The sequence below is a fragment of the Cyprinus carpio genome, chromosome A15 (assembly GCF_018340385.1).
Source record: "Cyprinus carpio isolate SPL01 chromosome A15, ASM1834038v1, whole genome shotgun sequence".
NCBI lineage: Eukaryota > Metazoa > Chordata > Actinopteri > Cypriniformes > Cyprinidae > Cyprinus > Cyprinus carpio.
The window spans coordinates 27,414,782-27,430,069 of record NC_056586.1 but is presented as its reverse complement, the minus strand read 5'-3'; the positions used below and the strand labels follow the sequence as shown (position 1 = coordinate 27,430,069).

The window sequence follows — 15,288 nt, the reverse complement described above, 5'->3', positions numbered from 1 at the left end:
TATTTTGCTTATAGTTTAAATGCTATAGCTATAGCCCATTTAGGTATCAGACCAAGTTGAATGTACAGGGCATGATGTAAGTATGTGTATTGATACTGCTCAATCTACTGTCCCTCTCCTGTTACCATAGCAACCACCTTTTCAGCATCAGAACCCATATCATCAATAGCAGTGTTGAGTGCCTGCAGCATAACGGTGAAAGATCGGCTAACGGATCTGGCGTGTCTCGGCATGGCTAGTTCCACAAATCTGGTGGTTGCAGTGCTGGTGTCTTTCTCGGCTTCCGCGAGTCGTCTTTTAACTTCACTCTTGCTGACCTCCACAGAGAGAGCACAAGTCCGCAGGGCCTTCAGCCTGGCTGGGTCGAGACCCCGCTGCCTCGCCAGCCGCTGCAGAGATTCGTCATCCAGGCAAAATGAGATCTGAGCCTTGTTCAGAATCCGTATGGCCACCGTAGCGTCCACCATGGAGGCCACCAAAGGTACGGGAATGGCAGAAATGCCACCGGATAATGAGGCAGCGGCCCACACCAGTGCCTTAAAGGCATCTTTCTTCTGAGTGACCAAGGAATTGGAGAATGTAGGAAGTGCTAGAAGAAGAGCATGCGATCTGATCTCTGGAAGGTCACCTCGCATGACTTCTAAAAACTTCAGAAAGTCCAGCTTCTCCAAAGCTGAAGGTTGTACCAGAAACACCTTGGGCAGAGGAACACCTTCTGCCTTGAGCACTTCTAAGCTTGCTGTCTTCTTCACCTCCAATGTTTTCTCAGTATCCTTCATAGATGATAGTAAGATGAAGTAAACTGTCTCTTTCTGCAGTGACCTCACTTCCCTCCACACCACCACACTGTTAACACTAGGTTTCTCTGTAAATGTGATAATGATGGAGTTGTATCTCATAACTTTGAAACGTTCGACATAATCCTCAGCCTCAAAAGAAGCATTGCTAGAGATGGATGGCAGATCCCAAAGGCGAAAGTCAGGATGCTTTGGATTCGGGAATACGGCTAGATCTTCTGGGGCAGCGGATGATGGGGTACGGGCTGCGGTTTCATCTTCTTGGCTCAGTCCTCGAAGTGAGTTTATAAAAGTGGCTTTTTCTGCATTTCTGTCCCCAATGATCGCAATGTTGATTCTGCTGATCAGCATGTCCTCCATTGCATCTCTTATATCCGAAATGTTGTTCTTTTCAATGGACTCCTTTAGTGTTTCTAGCAGGTTAAGGCTCCTCAACACATCAGCCATGTCTTGTAGGTGATAACTTATCTACAAATGCAAAGACACATCATTTACAGTGTTTGAAAGCCGAGTTGGGGTTATGTGTGGTTCAGACATTTGGAGTCTGTAAGATTTTATACTTTTATTTAGCAAAGATGCATTAAATTTATCAAAAGTGACAGTAAAGACATTTATGGCATTACAAAAGTTTACATTTCAAATAAATGCTGTTCTTTTGAATTCCCAATTCACCAAAAATCATGAAGACAAAAAATGTATCACTGTTTACAAAGAAATATTAAGGTGCAAAAACGTTTTCAACATTGATAATAGCAAGAAATGTTTCTTGAGCAGCAAATCAGCATATTATAATGATTTCTGAAGGATTATGTGATTATGTCCAGTAAGACTGGACTCATGGCTGCTGAAAACTCAGCTTTACGTCACAGCAATAAATTACATTTTAAAATATATTCAAATAGAAAAGAGTAAATTTGAAATTGTAATAATATTTTACAGTTTATACTGTAAATTTGATCTAATAAATATTAGAGACATAAACAACTTTTTTTCAAAAACATTTAAAATCTTACAGACCCCTAACTCTTTAATAGTATTGTAGGGTTTTTTTTTTTTTTTTTTTTGAAATAATGAATACAGTAACAAATTCATTTTTTATTTGATTTTGTTTTACAAATAATTAAAAAAATATATATTTTACTATTTTATTTAAAGTATTTTCACATTTAACATCAAAGACAGACAATTTATTTGACATAAATGTAATTTATTTACTGACAAATACAAAATCTAGTAACTCTACAAGTAGAGCAATGTTTATCCAGGGTCATAATAGTTGCATTTAAACATTACATGTTGCAGGCAAATGCAGGTTTAGAGCAAGAAATATATTTTGAATTTCAAAAGCAGCATGTCAAGCATAATGCTACTAGAAATAAGAGCAAACTAAAGTGAGAATAAGTTACAAACTAACACATTTCTTTCCATAAAAAGTAAAAATGAACCTTAATTAGTTAATATAAGTAGGAGTATTGCAATAATGAGTACAGTATATAAATAACAGCTTTGAAGTGGTTTTCGGTGTATCCATTCTAACACATACCTTCTTTCAGATCAGGATGACAGCCAGTGTGGTGGACCACAGAAAAATGGTTGAAAATATCAAACCACAGCAAGACAACCAAGACACTGACACTCTCACAGGCTATTTAAGGATTCCCTGTAGTGTGTGGAACATTCTAATCCTGTTATCTAAGGCCTAATCCTGCTCACACACGTCACCCCAGAGGAGCAATGAGCAGGTATGCTGATTTACAGATCTTGAGAATCATCTAATATCAAAACATACACACCTTTTACACAAATCTAAAGAATGTGAATTACTTTTCAGCGTTAGACCAACATGCCCCAAATGGAGTAAGTCTGAACAAACAATGTCATATTGAACAGTGCTGTTGATCTGTTAAAAGTTTGTGAGTTCCTGGCATGCATTGCATTATGATTAAATTATGCCTTTACTGTTATATACTTTTGCTGTTTATGCGGTCTGTGTTGCTTGTGTCTTCACAGTTAGTTATTTGTTGTGCGACGTTGCTAATCATTTTCTCCGTCATTCAGGTTTGTGGATTACGTGTTAAGGTCTATGTGTGACTCTGTGAAATGATTGTATCACATCTGTGCTTTGCTCAGTTGCAAAAAACAGATGTCACTTTAGGTCGTGTTTTTCGAAAGAAGAATGGAAACTATCCTTGATTGCTAAATCGTCAAAGCCCTATACTGTATGTTGACAAATAATAACTCTGTACAACAGTAAACAATTTAAATGCTGAATTCATTATGAATTTGACACTTTTGTACCAATAAAGGCAATGAAGCGGAAGGTAACTATCTGAAACTTTATTTAGTTTACATAAAAAATATTTGCAGCGGTTGCAGGAAGCTCGAACTTCCTTAAATGCATATTAGAAACCTTATACAAAAAACAGACCAAAAAAAACAACAACTTGAAAGAAAATGGGAAATTAATATTTTCACACATTTAAAACAAATAAACAGATGTTGGAGAATAATCTAATGAAATTTTATGCAACTATTAAGTTAGACACATAAAAGCTCAAAAATAATACATTCTATACTTCTTAAGCAACTGAACTTAATATATAAACATTATCTTAAAAATTGTAATATTGTTGGGTGTAGTTAAGACTGTAGTTCCTTAACTTTTCAGCTCCTGTGAGTTGGAATAAAGTTCCTCCTCTCCATCCATCTGGTTGGGTGTTTCAAGCTGGTCATCTCCATCCTGAAGGACTTCCCTTTCCTTCCCATCTCCTCTCCTGTCCCTCTTGATCTCAGCGTAGTCTGTGTCTGTAGGTTCCGTCTCTTGCTCCTCAGGCGGTCGGTCCTTTAGAAGGGAGTAGTCGATGCTGGCGTAGTCGACCTCTCCTGCTTCCATCCCGACTGCTTCGTCTACCTCTGCCCTGTCTGTCGGTTCAGCCGTGTTTGGGTTCCCTCCATTAAGCTGTCCATGAAGAGGTGTTTGCTCATTGGTTCCAGTCTGAGCTACGTCTGTCTGCACCATCTGATACATACAAAATATATCTTTATTCTTTTGACATGCATTTATGGCGGAGAAGTCATTAGAGAATTCTGTCAAGTGTAATTTTTGAATATTCTGTTTTGCGTCATACACATATGTTTTACTTTAAATTGCTAGCATATACATAATTGTGAGCCCCATCATTGATGTTAAATCTTGTGTGACATGTCATAAAATATAAAGTTATATCAACTATTTTTATGGCAGTGGCTTTTGAGAAACAAAAAAAAAATCAAACGTGTTCCGAATGGTAGGTTGAGTAAACAATGACGCAATTTGTGTTTCATAAAAGATGGATAAAGTAATGCAATCCTCCAGAGTGACATTTTGACACAACAGCGTAAGATGTTTCCGTATGAGAGTGTGTTGAAATTAAAAACGACAGTTAAACTTTACAAAATGTGAACATTATACTATATACACATATTGGTTCCTGTATTCATGTTCAGTAATGCTTATTGATTCTGTTTTACCTCCAAATTGACTTCAGTGTCCAGATTTGCAGTTGGCACTTTGTGTTTGCCTCTGTTAAGAAAAGATTTTCAGCTGATGAGACATGAAGCAAACATTTAAACTCTATAAATTATAAGGACAAACTTGGTTTGATGAAGTTTTAGGCACTATTTAGGAGAAGGAGGAAGTAAATGATACTCGCCTGTGGCAAGACACCCAACAACACAAAACCATTGAGAAGATGAGCGCTGAACACACCATTCCCACCACAAATGTGAGTATCGTTGAGACGGTCAGATTCTTAAAGAAATCTTTTATACCTTGAGTTTCTGAGACACAGAATTGTTAGCAATATCTATAAAAGTATATAGAAAATACCTGTTGTTCAGAGATGGGAGCATCAGATTTGTCCAAGTAGGACATGTTTCTCAAATCTTTTGTCTTGGAACAACATTTAAGCCAATATCTAACCATAAATTGTGTTTAAATCAGAGAAAACTGATAGTTTGATAAGAATTTTGTTCAGTCCTCAATGCCCAGCCCTGGTCCTAAACATAACCATGTCCCTAAACCTGCTGCTAATATCTGATTGGTTGAAAGCAATGTTGTTCAAGAACCTGCAAAGATGTCAGACAAGGAAAATGTCCTAATTGGCGAAATCATAATCGCCCTGAAATAAACACTCAGTGTCTGCAGTATGTGAATTCTCTGTATTACCTGTAGTTTTTGTTGTGGTGTCATTCAGTGGCATGTTTTCACTTCCAGGACTGTTCATTTTCAGTTTATTTGTATCACCTAGCATGCAATGAATTTGATATTAGAATCAGTAAACACATATGTTTAGGCTTTAGGGCTGCCCCCTGCAAAGACGTGTGTAGCAATTCAATATTTCAACAGCTGCCGACACATTTACACATTTTCATTTTATTGTTAAGAAGTTCATTGTTTTTGACACCATATTGACTGGTATGCAAGAAATAAATCCTTTTAATTCTACTTTTTGAATATCCCAGAGATACTCTACAGAACATCCAAGAAGAGTAGAAGATGGAAGTCTTCTAAACTGAACATTTTGCTGTATTTCTGAAATTTTGTTCTATGTAATGGTCTAGTAGTAATAGTTGTACTCACACATGACTTCGAGGGTCCTACTTGTACTGATGTTTTTGCTTCCGTAGCTCACTTCACATGTTACAGTGGCATTGTGCAGGTCAGAGGTTGGAGTTAAGGTCAACGTTGAGAGGTAAAGGCTTTTGGAGTTGGTCAGAATGATGTTATCCTTTAGATCCATGATGTTTTCCTCTCTTGTCTTGATCCACCATGTTATTTTAGGAGGAGATTCAGGGCAAGGAAAAGGAGCTGAACATGTCAGATTGGCCTCCTGTCCTTCTCTGAGAAGAGGAACCTCCATTTTAGGCTCATCTGCAAATAGAGGTACACAACAAAAGTTATACATTGCCAACATTTACCACAGTCTAAATAACTGAGTCATTCTTTGAGTACAGATTCATATCATACAAATAAATTGCATATTGTACTTCAAGAAATTGACATTATGAAATCATTATAACAGCAGAAGTATGCAGTGTGAGCTCTGAAATTCAACAGATAACTGAAAGAGAACATCAGACTACACAAAAACGCAGGACCTGTTTAACATTGCCAAACATAAGTAAGCGTTACCTTGGATTATGATCTTTACTGTGAGGTTATATGTGTTTCGACCAGACTCCTCCAGTCTGAGCATATATTCTTTTTTATCACTTGCTGTTATGGTTTTCATGATGATGCTGCAGTTGTTTTTGGTCAGATCAGGTTCAAGCATCTCAATCCGTCCTGGTTTAATGTTTTTCTTTTCTTTAGTCCCATTCACCTTTTCTTCTGTCACATATCTTAAGTTGAATATTTCATTCTTACAGTTTCCTTTTTTATTACACTCATTCCACAGAACATTACTAAGTTTTGCTTCATCTGGATAAGTGAAGGTACATGAAATGAGAACACATAATCCTGCAACTGCAGTAACTTCTGGTGGATTGAAGGTGATGTTCCAGTCATTGTTTACTTGGCCTTTAATAAAACAAGCACTTTTTTAAGCATTTTTAATATAATCTACTTTTTAACATATTGAATAAATATTTTAAGTTAAATATAAAAAAATTGAAACATCACAATAAGATGTATACCTGTACACAATGTATTTAATATCAAAATAAAGAGGATTGTACAAGTTGAGATGATCTGCATTTTAAATGTGTTTCACAAATCTGCACAGAAAAAAAAAAAAAATACAAAAATATTATTGCATTTAGCATTTCTAAACAAACTATACATTGACTGCTATAGAACATATGGATATGGCACTAAAGAGAGAGCTTCTTACCGTTTTCTCAAGTCAACCGCTTCACAATGTTCTTAGTAGCTTTATTTCTGCGAACTGCAAAAGCACACAAGTACAATGTATAAAATGCATCCTTCCTCTTGTCATGTTACTTCCTCTTTAAAATGCCTCATAAATGAGTTTGCACCAGCATGCGGCTGGGGGGTTTGTGTATTTTAAAATATACATAGTGTAATATAGCATGTGGGGAACGGGATAGCAGGATAAAACAAAGCATCCTTGGCCAGATATATAGAGAGCACAGAACTCTTCTGCAAAAAACACAAAAAAGGCCATCATTTTTCACAGGTTTAACCATGTTCTCATTCAGAAAACACAAGCACACAATATAATTAACTCAAGCACCAAAAAACTCAAACAGCACACATTTATCCATGTGTGAACAATCAGTAGCAAAACTGATGACACACAGATCAGAATCTCAGGGTGATATGCAGGGCCGGCCCAGGCTCTATTGGTGCTAGGCGAGATTTTTAATTCAACCCCACCCCACTAAAAAAAATAAAAAAACAGTAATTCAGATTTTCATAACATAACATAAAATAACATAACATATATACTGATAAGTAGTAAATAAATAGTGATAATACATAAATGGAGATGTTGAGGTGGCTTGTAGGTATTTTATGAGTGAATCTGTTAAAATAGCCTATTAAAGAGACCAGACATGAGCCAGGCCTACTCCCACAACTATGCCTACAGTGACAAGTATTTATTACAACAAAGAGAAATATGAGCAATATGAAATGCTTAAACCAGTATAATAGACAACAAAGGCAACATTTTGTAGCTTATTTGTAGATGTTAGCCAGCTAGCTAGCTAGTTAGTCTAATTAGCATATCCATGTTTCATTTAAATTTTGTGCATACAGTGGAAGATGACATTTTAACCTAATTATTTATTTTTATTAATGCTAGATTATAGTCGTAGACATGGTCTTTTTCAAAATACATTTGGACATTTTTTGGTGAATTAAAAGCAAGCAGTAATGTAACTGAAAATAAAACAACATCACAGAAGCTTACATTTATTTTAAAGAAAATAAAGTAAAATTTAAATAAGCAGTTAACTCAAGCAAAAATGTTCCACGGTGTCAGTGTTGCCAGTTAAGATGTTCTAAAAAGGCTATTTTAAAAAATACTACATAAACACAGGAAAATATTCAGTCCTAAACTTGTGATTTTTATCTCTATATTGATATTTTTTTCTGCTCCACTTCTTTGTGTCGATTCCTGCCTTGAGCCCCTAAAATTTAATTCTTTCACAAATTTTTTTTTTTTTTAGAAATGAAAAAAAAAAGTGTTTAAATTAGTCCAACATGACATGTTGCCAAATCTTATGATTTTTCGTTTATGTCTATTTTATTTTATTCAAACATTATTTTAATCAGTTTGATGATGGGTCAGTACTAAAATTATGTTAATATAATTGGGGAAGTCGAGGCCTAATGGTTAGAGAGTTTGACTCCTAACCCTAAGGTTGTGGGTTCGATGTTACAGTCACTGCCCTTGCCGGCGTCCAGAATAAAAGAGAACATCGCAATCAAGTGAAGAGATTTGTGGAAACTGTGTTTCCTAATTATTGTGATCCAACATTTGCCTCGCAAACATTTCAGGTGAAGAATAATCCACTTCTTACCTCCGAGACTGTGTTATGATCTATATGACTTTATTATTTTTATTGTGAGTATTAGGCTCATCATTATTGCTGATCACTGTTGTTTTGCTGTGTTATTGTAATATTTACCTTGATATAATCAGAGGAGAATAGAAAAGTTTATGAAAGTGACACTCCACAATACAATAGCAAAATAAATAAATATGTATAGTATTTATATGTTACATTAATCAGTGTCTAGCACACCTTCCTAAGGAAAGGATATGGACCAGAAGACATTGCAATTACTAAATGATATTTAGACAGACTTAAAGAAGTTCCAGATCTATAATTGTGCTCCTATTATTTTAGTTATTTTGCCTTTAATGCAAATAAACATGCAAACAATATACTTACTATACTTAAATCATCGTCAGAATAGTGCATCTGCCATCAGTGATTCCACCGTAACGTTATGAAGTGACGAGAATATTTTTTGTATGCAAAGAAAACAAAAATGATGACTTTATTCAACAATACCTCTCCTCTGTGTCTCTCCAAATCAGCGTAGCGCCATTTTGACAAATCTGAGCAGAACGCAGGCAGCGTACGCTCTTCTGTGTCTGTGTGATAAAGAAGAGCGTACGCCGCCTGCTTACTGCTCAGACACATAATATACACAAACACAGGACCAAACAGGAAACAGAACACAGCTGAACCAGGTAGACACTAATGAAAATACAGCATGATGGGAAATGGAGTCCATAACCAGAACAGGCAGAAACACAAAACATAGGAACGCCCCCTAAAGACTCACAGTGGTGCAAGCAACCAGGCGTGACAGAGACAAATAGGAATAGGAGGGGAAAACAAAAACAAAGGGGATGAGGTCAAAGGTCATTTGTTCCTGATGAAATACAAAGCACTATAGTTGACCATGTTCTTCTGCATGGACTGACCATGAGCGATGTTGGCCTACAGGCTCATCTACAGGGTTTCAATGCTACTTACACAATACACATAAAATATAATTACAGTTCTGTATATAGCAGCAGTACTTCAGATGAGAGAACTTTTTTTATTATATGTACATTAAGTATACTGTAAAGCGTTGTGGTATTTTAATCTAGTGGGTTTTTTTATTATTTGTAGCCAACTAGTCCTTACATGTACTGTATTTTTGCAGAACTGAGAGATGACTGTCTTTGGGGAGGCAGAGAAGTCTTTTGTTAGAAGACTAAGAAACTGCTATAACAAATACTGTAAGGATACTACCAATACTGTAATGCAATTTGGCAGAGGATGCTGAATGAATTTATTTATTTATTTATTTACAGTAACTGACAGTATGTTCCAACGTGTGTTTACCATATATTCAGTTGTTTGGTCTGAACCTTTCTCTTCTAGTGCTTTTTAAGTAGTGCTTTTCATCTACTGTAAGATCTCTTTACAGTAGTGTAATGACAGTAAACTTTTCTTAAAGTTTATTGCTAAATTTTACTGTATCTGCACCCCTCTATTTACGCCATAAACTGTAACAGTCATTGACTAGCAAAAGGATTCCTATTTCCCAAAAGGAGGTTTTTGTAACAGTGTTTTGAAATGATCTCACTAATGTTCTCTAGGCAGGAAACAGTCTGTGTATCTGACAGGCTTGTGTGTCATCTGAGGCCAAAGTTTGAGTCTGACAAAAGTAAAATATTTGATTTTGACCTGGAAGTTTGAAGTTTGCACAAGTTGGTGTGTAGTTTTGAGACTGTGTTTATAGTTGTGAGAAAATGGTGAATTGTTTCATGAATTGTGTGTTAGCAATCGAGAAAAACTGTAATTTGCATTTCATGATCCGGTCACAATTGGTCAGCCCTAAAAACAGGTGTAAATCATTTATAAAGTGTTTTGTGATCAGATCACCACATTGCATTTAGGCCTGTCTTTGATTAACTAATGGGACATACTTACAACATAGTGTTGTTAAAATGAAAGTAAAGTTTTTACTGAGCTTTATTTACATGTTTTGTACTTTTAATTCTTTGCACTTTAAAATAAATTTCTTAATTTCTGTTCAGGAGTCCCTATGATAGTTTAACTTTGTAGCTTTTAAATAAACAATAAAAAGCAGTTGTAAACATTTTATAAAATGAATATACTCATCTCTGCACCAATGAAATGTTCAACACTTTACATTAATTATGTGTAATATCTATTTAAATTTATGTGCACTGCAAAGTTTTCCTCGACATCTTGTGATTTCAGGGCACGTGTGGATTAAGTGTGTGTTAAGGGCACGGAGCTTTGCCATTTTTCAGACCTTGGACAGTCTTGTGCACTTACATCCTGTCACATGCACACACTCTCAAGTGGCCAAGACCACTAGTGGAGGTATTGGGACGGGTGACAAGACCTTTGTAAATGAAATGCATCCGTCCTAAATGTGCTGTGGACTGCAGTGAAGCTCCACCCACTCACCTCATGATACTGGTCACAGGCATCAAATGAAATCTAATGTTCATTTTCTTTAAGCAATTTAAAGGAATTAAAGTGAATAAAGAACAAAGAAAAAAAATAGAGAATTAACTACAGTTTATTGTAAAGTAATGCATTTGAAAATCTTTATTTTACTAAAAGACTTCCAGGAATGTCAAGGAACCACATTTATTTAATTCATTTAAAATTTGCACATATTCATTCTTAATCTTTTACCTGATATACCTAATATATTACTTGTATTTTTCAAATGAAAACCCATGCATTTCCATGTTCTGCACAGCTTCTCATGTGCGTGGACTGTGCAGTACATCTGAGTGGTCTAAAATTCACTTTAGTCCTATTAACAGCCTCTAAAACACAGAAAGGATTAAATTTAAACACTTTGAATTAATTCACACTGTTTATTTTATAAAAGAACATCTGAACAAGAAGAAAACATTTGGGAAAGGCAAAAATAAGCTCAGATAGAATAAAGTTTCTGGATCTGTGAAGAGACAGTGAATTAAAAAAATATACACTATTTTACAATTTCAGAATAATCAATATCCAAGAATTAAAAAATAGCATATAAGGAGTTCCTTAAAATCAAATTATTAATTTCACTCTTTCATACTATATGTCCACATATTTTTTCCTGGAAAAACCTCCAGTACAACTTCAGTGTATCTGTCTGTGGCCACCACTTGATGTGTCTTGTCTTTGCTGGAAAAGATATTCAGGCAATAAGACCAAATCAAAGCAAACAGAGTAAATGATTGAATGTCAGAGATTACAATAATGATTATCTGTGTTTGTGGACAGTAGTATTAATGCTTTCTCACAGACCAAAAGCCCATTGAAACAAAGCACATTTGAGCAGTGTGAGACAAGTATACATTTTGTTGAATGTGTTATACATTTAAGCATTTCAGTTATGAATTGTAGGTGATACCTTTTCCAAGACTCTTGACAGCACAAAACCACAGAAAAGATGACTGCTGAAATGGATATTCCCGTCAGACATGCTGTTATTATTCTGATGTCCACATGCATTTGAAAAGCTGCTATATATTGAATGTAAAATCAGAAGGAAATAATAGTTTCTTAAGAATATTGTTCAACAACAATTAAGCCAATATCTAACCATAAATTGCGTTTAAATCAGAGAAAACTGATAGTTTGATAAGAATTTTGTTCAGTCCTCAATGCCCAGCCCTGGTCCTAAACATAACCATGTCCCTAAACCTGCTCCTAATATCTGATTGGTTGTTGAAAATGTTGTTGTTGAAGATGCTGAGATGTTGTAATATGAGAAATGTGTTATTTTTCGAAATCATAATCGCCCTGAAATAAACACTCAGTGTCTGCAGTATGTGAATTCTCTGTATTACCTGTAGTTTTTGTGGTGGTGTCATTCAGTGGCATGTTTTCACTTTCAGGACTGTTCATTTTCAGTTCATTTGTATCACCTAGCATGTAATGAATTTGATATTATAATTAGTAAAGACAAATGTTTTGGCTTTAGGGCTGCAAAGACGTGTGTAGCAATTCAATATTTCAACAGCTGCTGACACATTTACACATTTTCATTTTATTGTTAAGATGTTCATTGCATTTGACACCATATTGACTGGTATGCAAGAAATAAATCCTTTTAATTCTACTTTTTGAATATCCCAGATATACTCTACAGAACATCCAAGAAGAGTAGAAGATGGAAGTCTTCTAAACTGAACATGTTGCTGTATTTCTGAAATTTTGCTTTATGTAATGGTCTAGTAGTAGTAGTTGTACTCACACATGACTTTGAGGGTCCTACTTGTATTGATGTTTTTGCTTCCGTAGCTCACTTCACATGTTACAGTGGCATTGTGCAGGTCAGAGGTTGGAGTTAAGGTCAACGTTGAGAGGTAAAGTCTTTTGGAGTTGGTCAGAATGATGTTATCCTTTAGATAAGTGATGTTTTCCTTTCTTGTCTTGATCCACCATGTTATTTCAGGAGGAGATTCAGGGCAAGGAAAAGGAGCTGAACATGTCAGATTGGCCTCCTGTCCTTCTCTGAGAAGAGGAACCTCCATTTTGGGCTCATCTGCAAATACAGGTACACAACAAAAGTTATACATTGCTAACATTTACCACAGTCTAAATAACTGAGTCATTCTTTGAGTACAGATTCATATCATACAAATGAATTGCATATTGTACTTCAAGAAATTTACATTATGAAATCATTAAAACATCAGAAGTGTGCAGTGTGAGCTCTAAAATGCAACAGAGAACTGAAAGAGAACATCAGACTAGACAAAAAAGCAGGACCTGTTTAACATTGCCAGACATAAGTAAGCGTTACCTTGGATTGTGATCTTAACTGTGAGGTTATATGTTTTTCGACCAGACTCCTCCAGTCTGAGCATGTAATATTTTTTATCACTTGGTGTTATGTTCTTCATGATGATGCTGCAGTTGTTTTTGGTCAGATCAGGTTCAAGCATCTCAATCCGTCCTGGTTTAATGTTTTCCTTTTCCACTTTAATCCCATTCACTTTTTCTTTTGTCCCATTTAAGTTGAATATTTCACCACATTTACCTATTTTATTACACTCATTCCACAGAACATTACTAGGTTTTGCTTCATCTGGATAAGTGAAGGTACATGAAATGAGAACACATAATCCTGCAACTGCAGTAACTTCTGGTGGATTGAAGGTGATGTTCCAGGGATTGTTTTCTTGGCCTTTAATAAAACAAGCACCTTTTAAGCGTTTTTAATATAATCTACTTTTTTAACATATTGAATATAAATATTTTAAGTTAAATGTAAAAAATTTGAAACATCACAATATAAGATGTATACCTGTACACAACATATTTAATATCAAAATAAAGAGGATTGTACAAGTTGAGATGATCTGCATTTTAAATGTGTTCCACAAATCTGCACAGAAAAACAAAAAACAAACAAACACTACTTTAATGTAAAAACAAACTATACATTGACTGCTATAGAAAATATGGATATGGCACTAAAGAGAGAGCTTCTTACCGTTTTCTCAAGTCAACCCCTTCACAATGTTCTCAGTAGCTTTAGTTTTTCGAACTGCAAAAGCATAAAAGTACAATGTATAAAATGCATCCTTCCTCTTGTCATGTTACTTCCTCTGTAAAATGCCTCATAAATGAGTTTGCACCAGCATGCAGCTGGGGTTTTTGTGTATTTTAAAAATCAATAAACATAGCGTAATATAGCATGTGGAGAACGGGATAGCAGGATAAAAGAAAGCATCCTTGGCCAGATATATAGAGAGCACAGGGAGAAAAAAATTTAAGATTTTTGATTTAAAAGAGGTATATATATATATATATATATATATATATATATATATATATATATATATATATATATATATATATATATATATATGTGTGTGTGTGTGTGTGTGTGTGTGTGTGTGTGTGTGTGTGTGTGTGTGTGTGTGTGTGTGTGTGTGTGTGTGCATGTGTGCGTGTGTGTGTGTGTGTGTGTGTGTGTGTGTGTTTTCTGCAAAACTCTGCACAAAAAGGCCATCATTTTTCACAGGTTTAACCATGTTCTCATTCAGAAAACACAAACACACAAGATAATTAACTCAAGCACCAAAAAATGAACTCAAACAGCATACATTTATCCATGTGTGAACATTCAGTAGCAAAACTGATGACACACAGATCAGAATCTCAGGGTGATATGAACAAGAGCACAGCTGATTATGTGTTTTGGAAAATGAATCCTGGTAGTGGGAGACAAAGAGGAATAGGAGGGGAACATAAAAACGAAGGGGATGAGGTCAAAGGTCATTTGTTTCTGATGAAATACAAAGCACTATAGTTGACCATGTTCTTCTGCATGGACTGACCATGAGAGATGTTGGCCTACAGGCTCATCTACAGGGTTGCAATGCTACTTACACAATACACATACAATATAATTACAGTTCTGTATATAGCAGCAGTACTTCAGATGAGAGAACTTTTATTATTCTATGTACAGTAAATACTGTAGCACACGTTCACCCGTACACCCTCAAACTCATCACTGTTGAACAGATTTGTAGCCAAGTAGTCCTTACATGAACTGTTTTTGCAAAACTGAGAGATGACTTTCTATGGGGAGGCAGAGAAGTCTTTTGTCAGAAGACTACGTTTTTTTCAATTGCTTACACACTAAAATTAAAACTTTCCCACAATTAGCACAACCTTACACTCAAGGAGCAAAACACCGGCCTAGATTTGCACAACTGTAAGCACATTGTCAGCTTCACAAATTTTGCAAAACATTACTCACAGTGATTTGCAAAACACTAAACACACTTGTATGCATTTGATACAGATATTTATCATGATGTCATTTTCTTGCAATTTCAAAGAAAAGGCTTTCAAATGAACACACCCACGAACATGACACACTGGTGCTTAATTGTAGACACACCAATCAGGTTTAAGCGCTTTAAGAAGGCAACAGGTAAGTTCACCTGTCTTCAATAAACATGGACGGTGTCAG

General features: G+C 35.5%; 2 protein-coding genes across 5 annotated transcripts; both read right to left on the bottom strand.

The window, feature by feature from the left end:
* Nucleotides 1-13: 13 nt before the first annotated feature.
* LOC122147751 (interferon-inducible GTPase 5-like) lies at nt 14-2,970 on the bottom strand. The gene is made up of 2 exons (XM_042771632.1): nt 2,341-2,970; nt 14-1,265 (listed from the first exon to the last, which is right to left on the bottom strand). The coding sequence occupies exon 2, from the start codon at nt 1,242-1,244 to the stop codon at nt 105-107; it is 1,140 nt and encodes a 379-aa protein (XP_042627566.1). The 5' UTR covers nt 1,245-1,265; nt 2,341-2,970; the 3' UTR covers nt 14-104.
* A 149-nt stretch (nt 2,971-3,119) lies between these two features.
* On the bottom strand, nt 3,120-13,938 carry LOC122147750 (sialoadhesin-like). 4 transcript variants are annotated; one of them, XM_042771631.1, is made up of 8 exons: nt 13,795-13,938; nt 13,606-13,686; nt 13,102-13,485; nt 12,550-12,840; nt 12,143-12,220; nt 4,490-4,616; nt 4,308-4,359; nt 3,120-3,816 (listed from the first exon to the last, which is right to left on the bottom strand). In XM_042771631.1, the coding sequence occupies exons 2-8, from the start codon at nt 13,664-13,666 to the stop codon at nt 3,454-3,456; spliced, it is 1,356 nt and encodes a 451-aa protein (XP_042627565.1). In that variant the 5' UTR covers nt 13,667-13,686; nt 13,795-13,938; the 3' UTR covers nt 3,120-3,453. The 4 variants fall into 4 exon arrangements, with proteins under 4 accessions (XP_042627565.1, XP_042627564.1, XP_042627563.1 ...); XM_042771630.1 differs by lacking the exons at nt 12,143-12,220; nt 12,550-12,840; nt 13,102-13,485 and adding exons at nt 5,005-5,082; nt 5,419-5,709; nt 5,971-6,357 and having other exon boundaries at nt 13,795-13,932; XM_042771629.1 differs by lacking the exons at nt 12,143-12,220; nt 12,550-12,840; nt 13,102-13,485; nt 13,606-13,686 and adding exons at nt 5,005-5,082; nt 5,419-5,709; nt 5,971-6,357; nt 6,474-6,554 and having other exon boundaries at nt 13,795-13,863.
* Between the last annotated feature and the right edge of the window lie 1,350 nt (nt 13,939-15,288).

Excerpts from the sequence above, each read along its gene's own strand:
- LOC122147751 (XM_042771632.1), bottom strand. The coding sequence starts at position 1,244 with ATGGCTGATGTGTTGAGGAGCCTTAACCTGCTAGAAACACTAAAGGAG.
- LOC122147750 (XM_042771630.1), bottom strand. The coding sequence starts at position 13,666 with ATGCAGATCATCTCAACTTGTACAATCCTCTTTATTTTGATATTAAAT. Across the intron at positions 5,710-5,970 it reads AGTAAAGATCATAATCCAAG|ATGAGCCTAAAATGGAGGTT; the intron begins GTAACGCTTACT and ends CTCTATTTGCAG. Across the intron at positions 4,617-5,004 it reads CACCACAACAAAAACTACAG|AAACTCAAGGTATAAAAGAT; the intron begins GTAATACAGAGA and ends TCTGTGTCTCAG.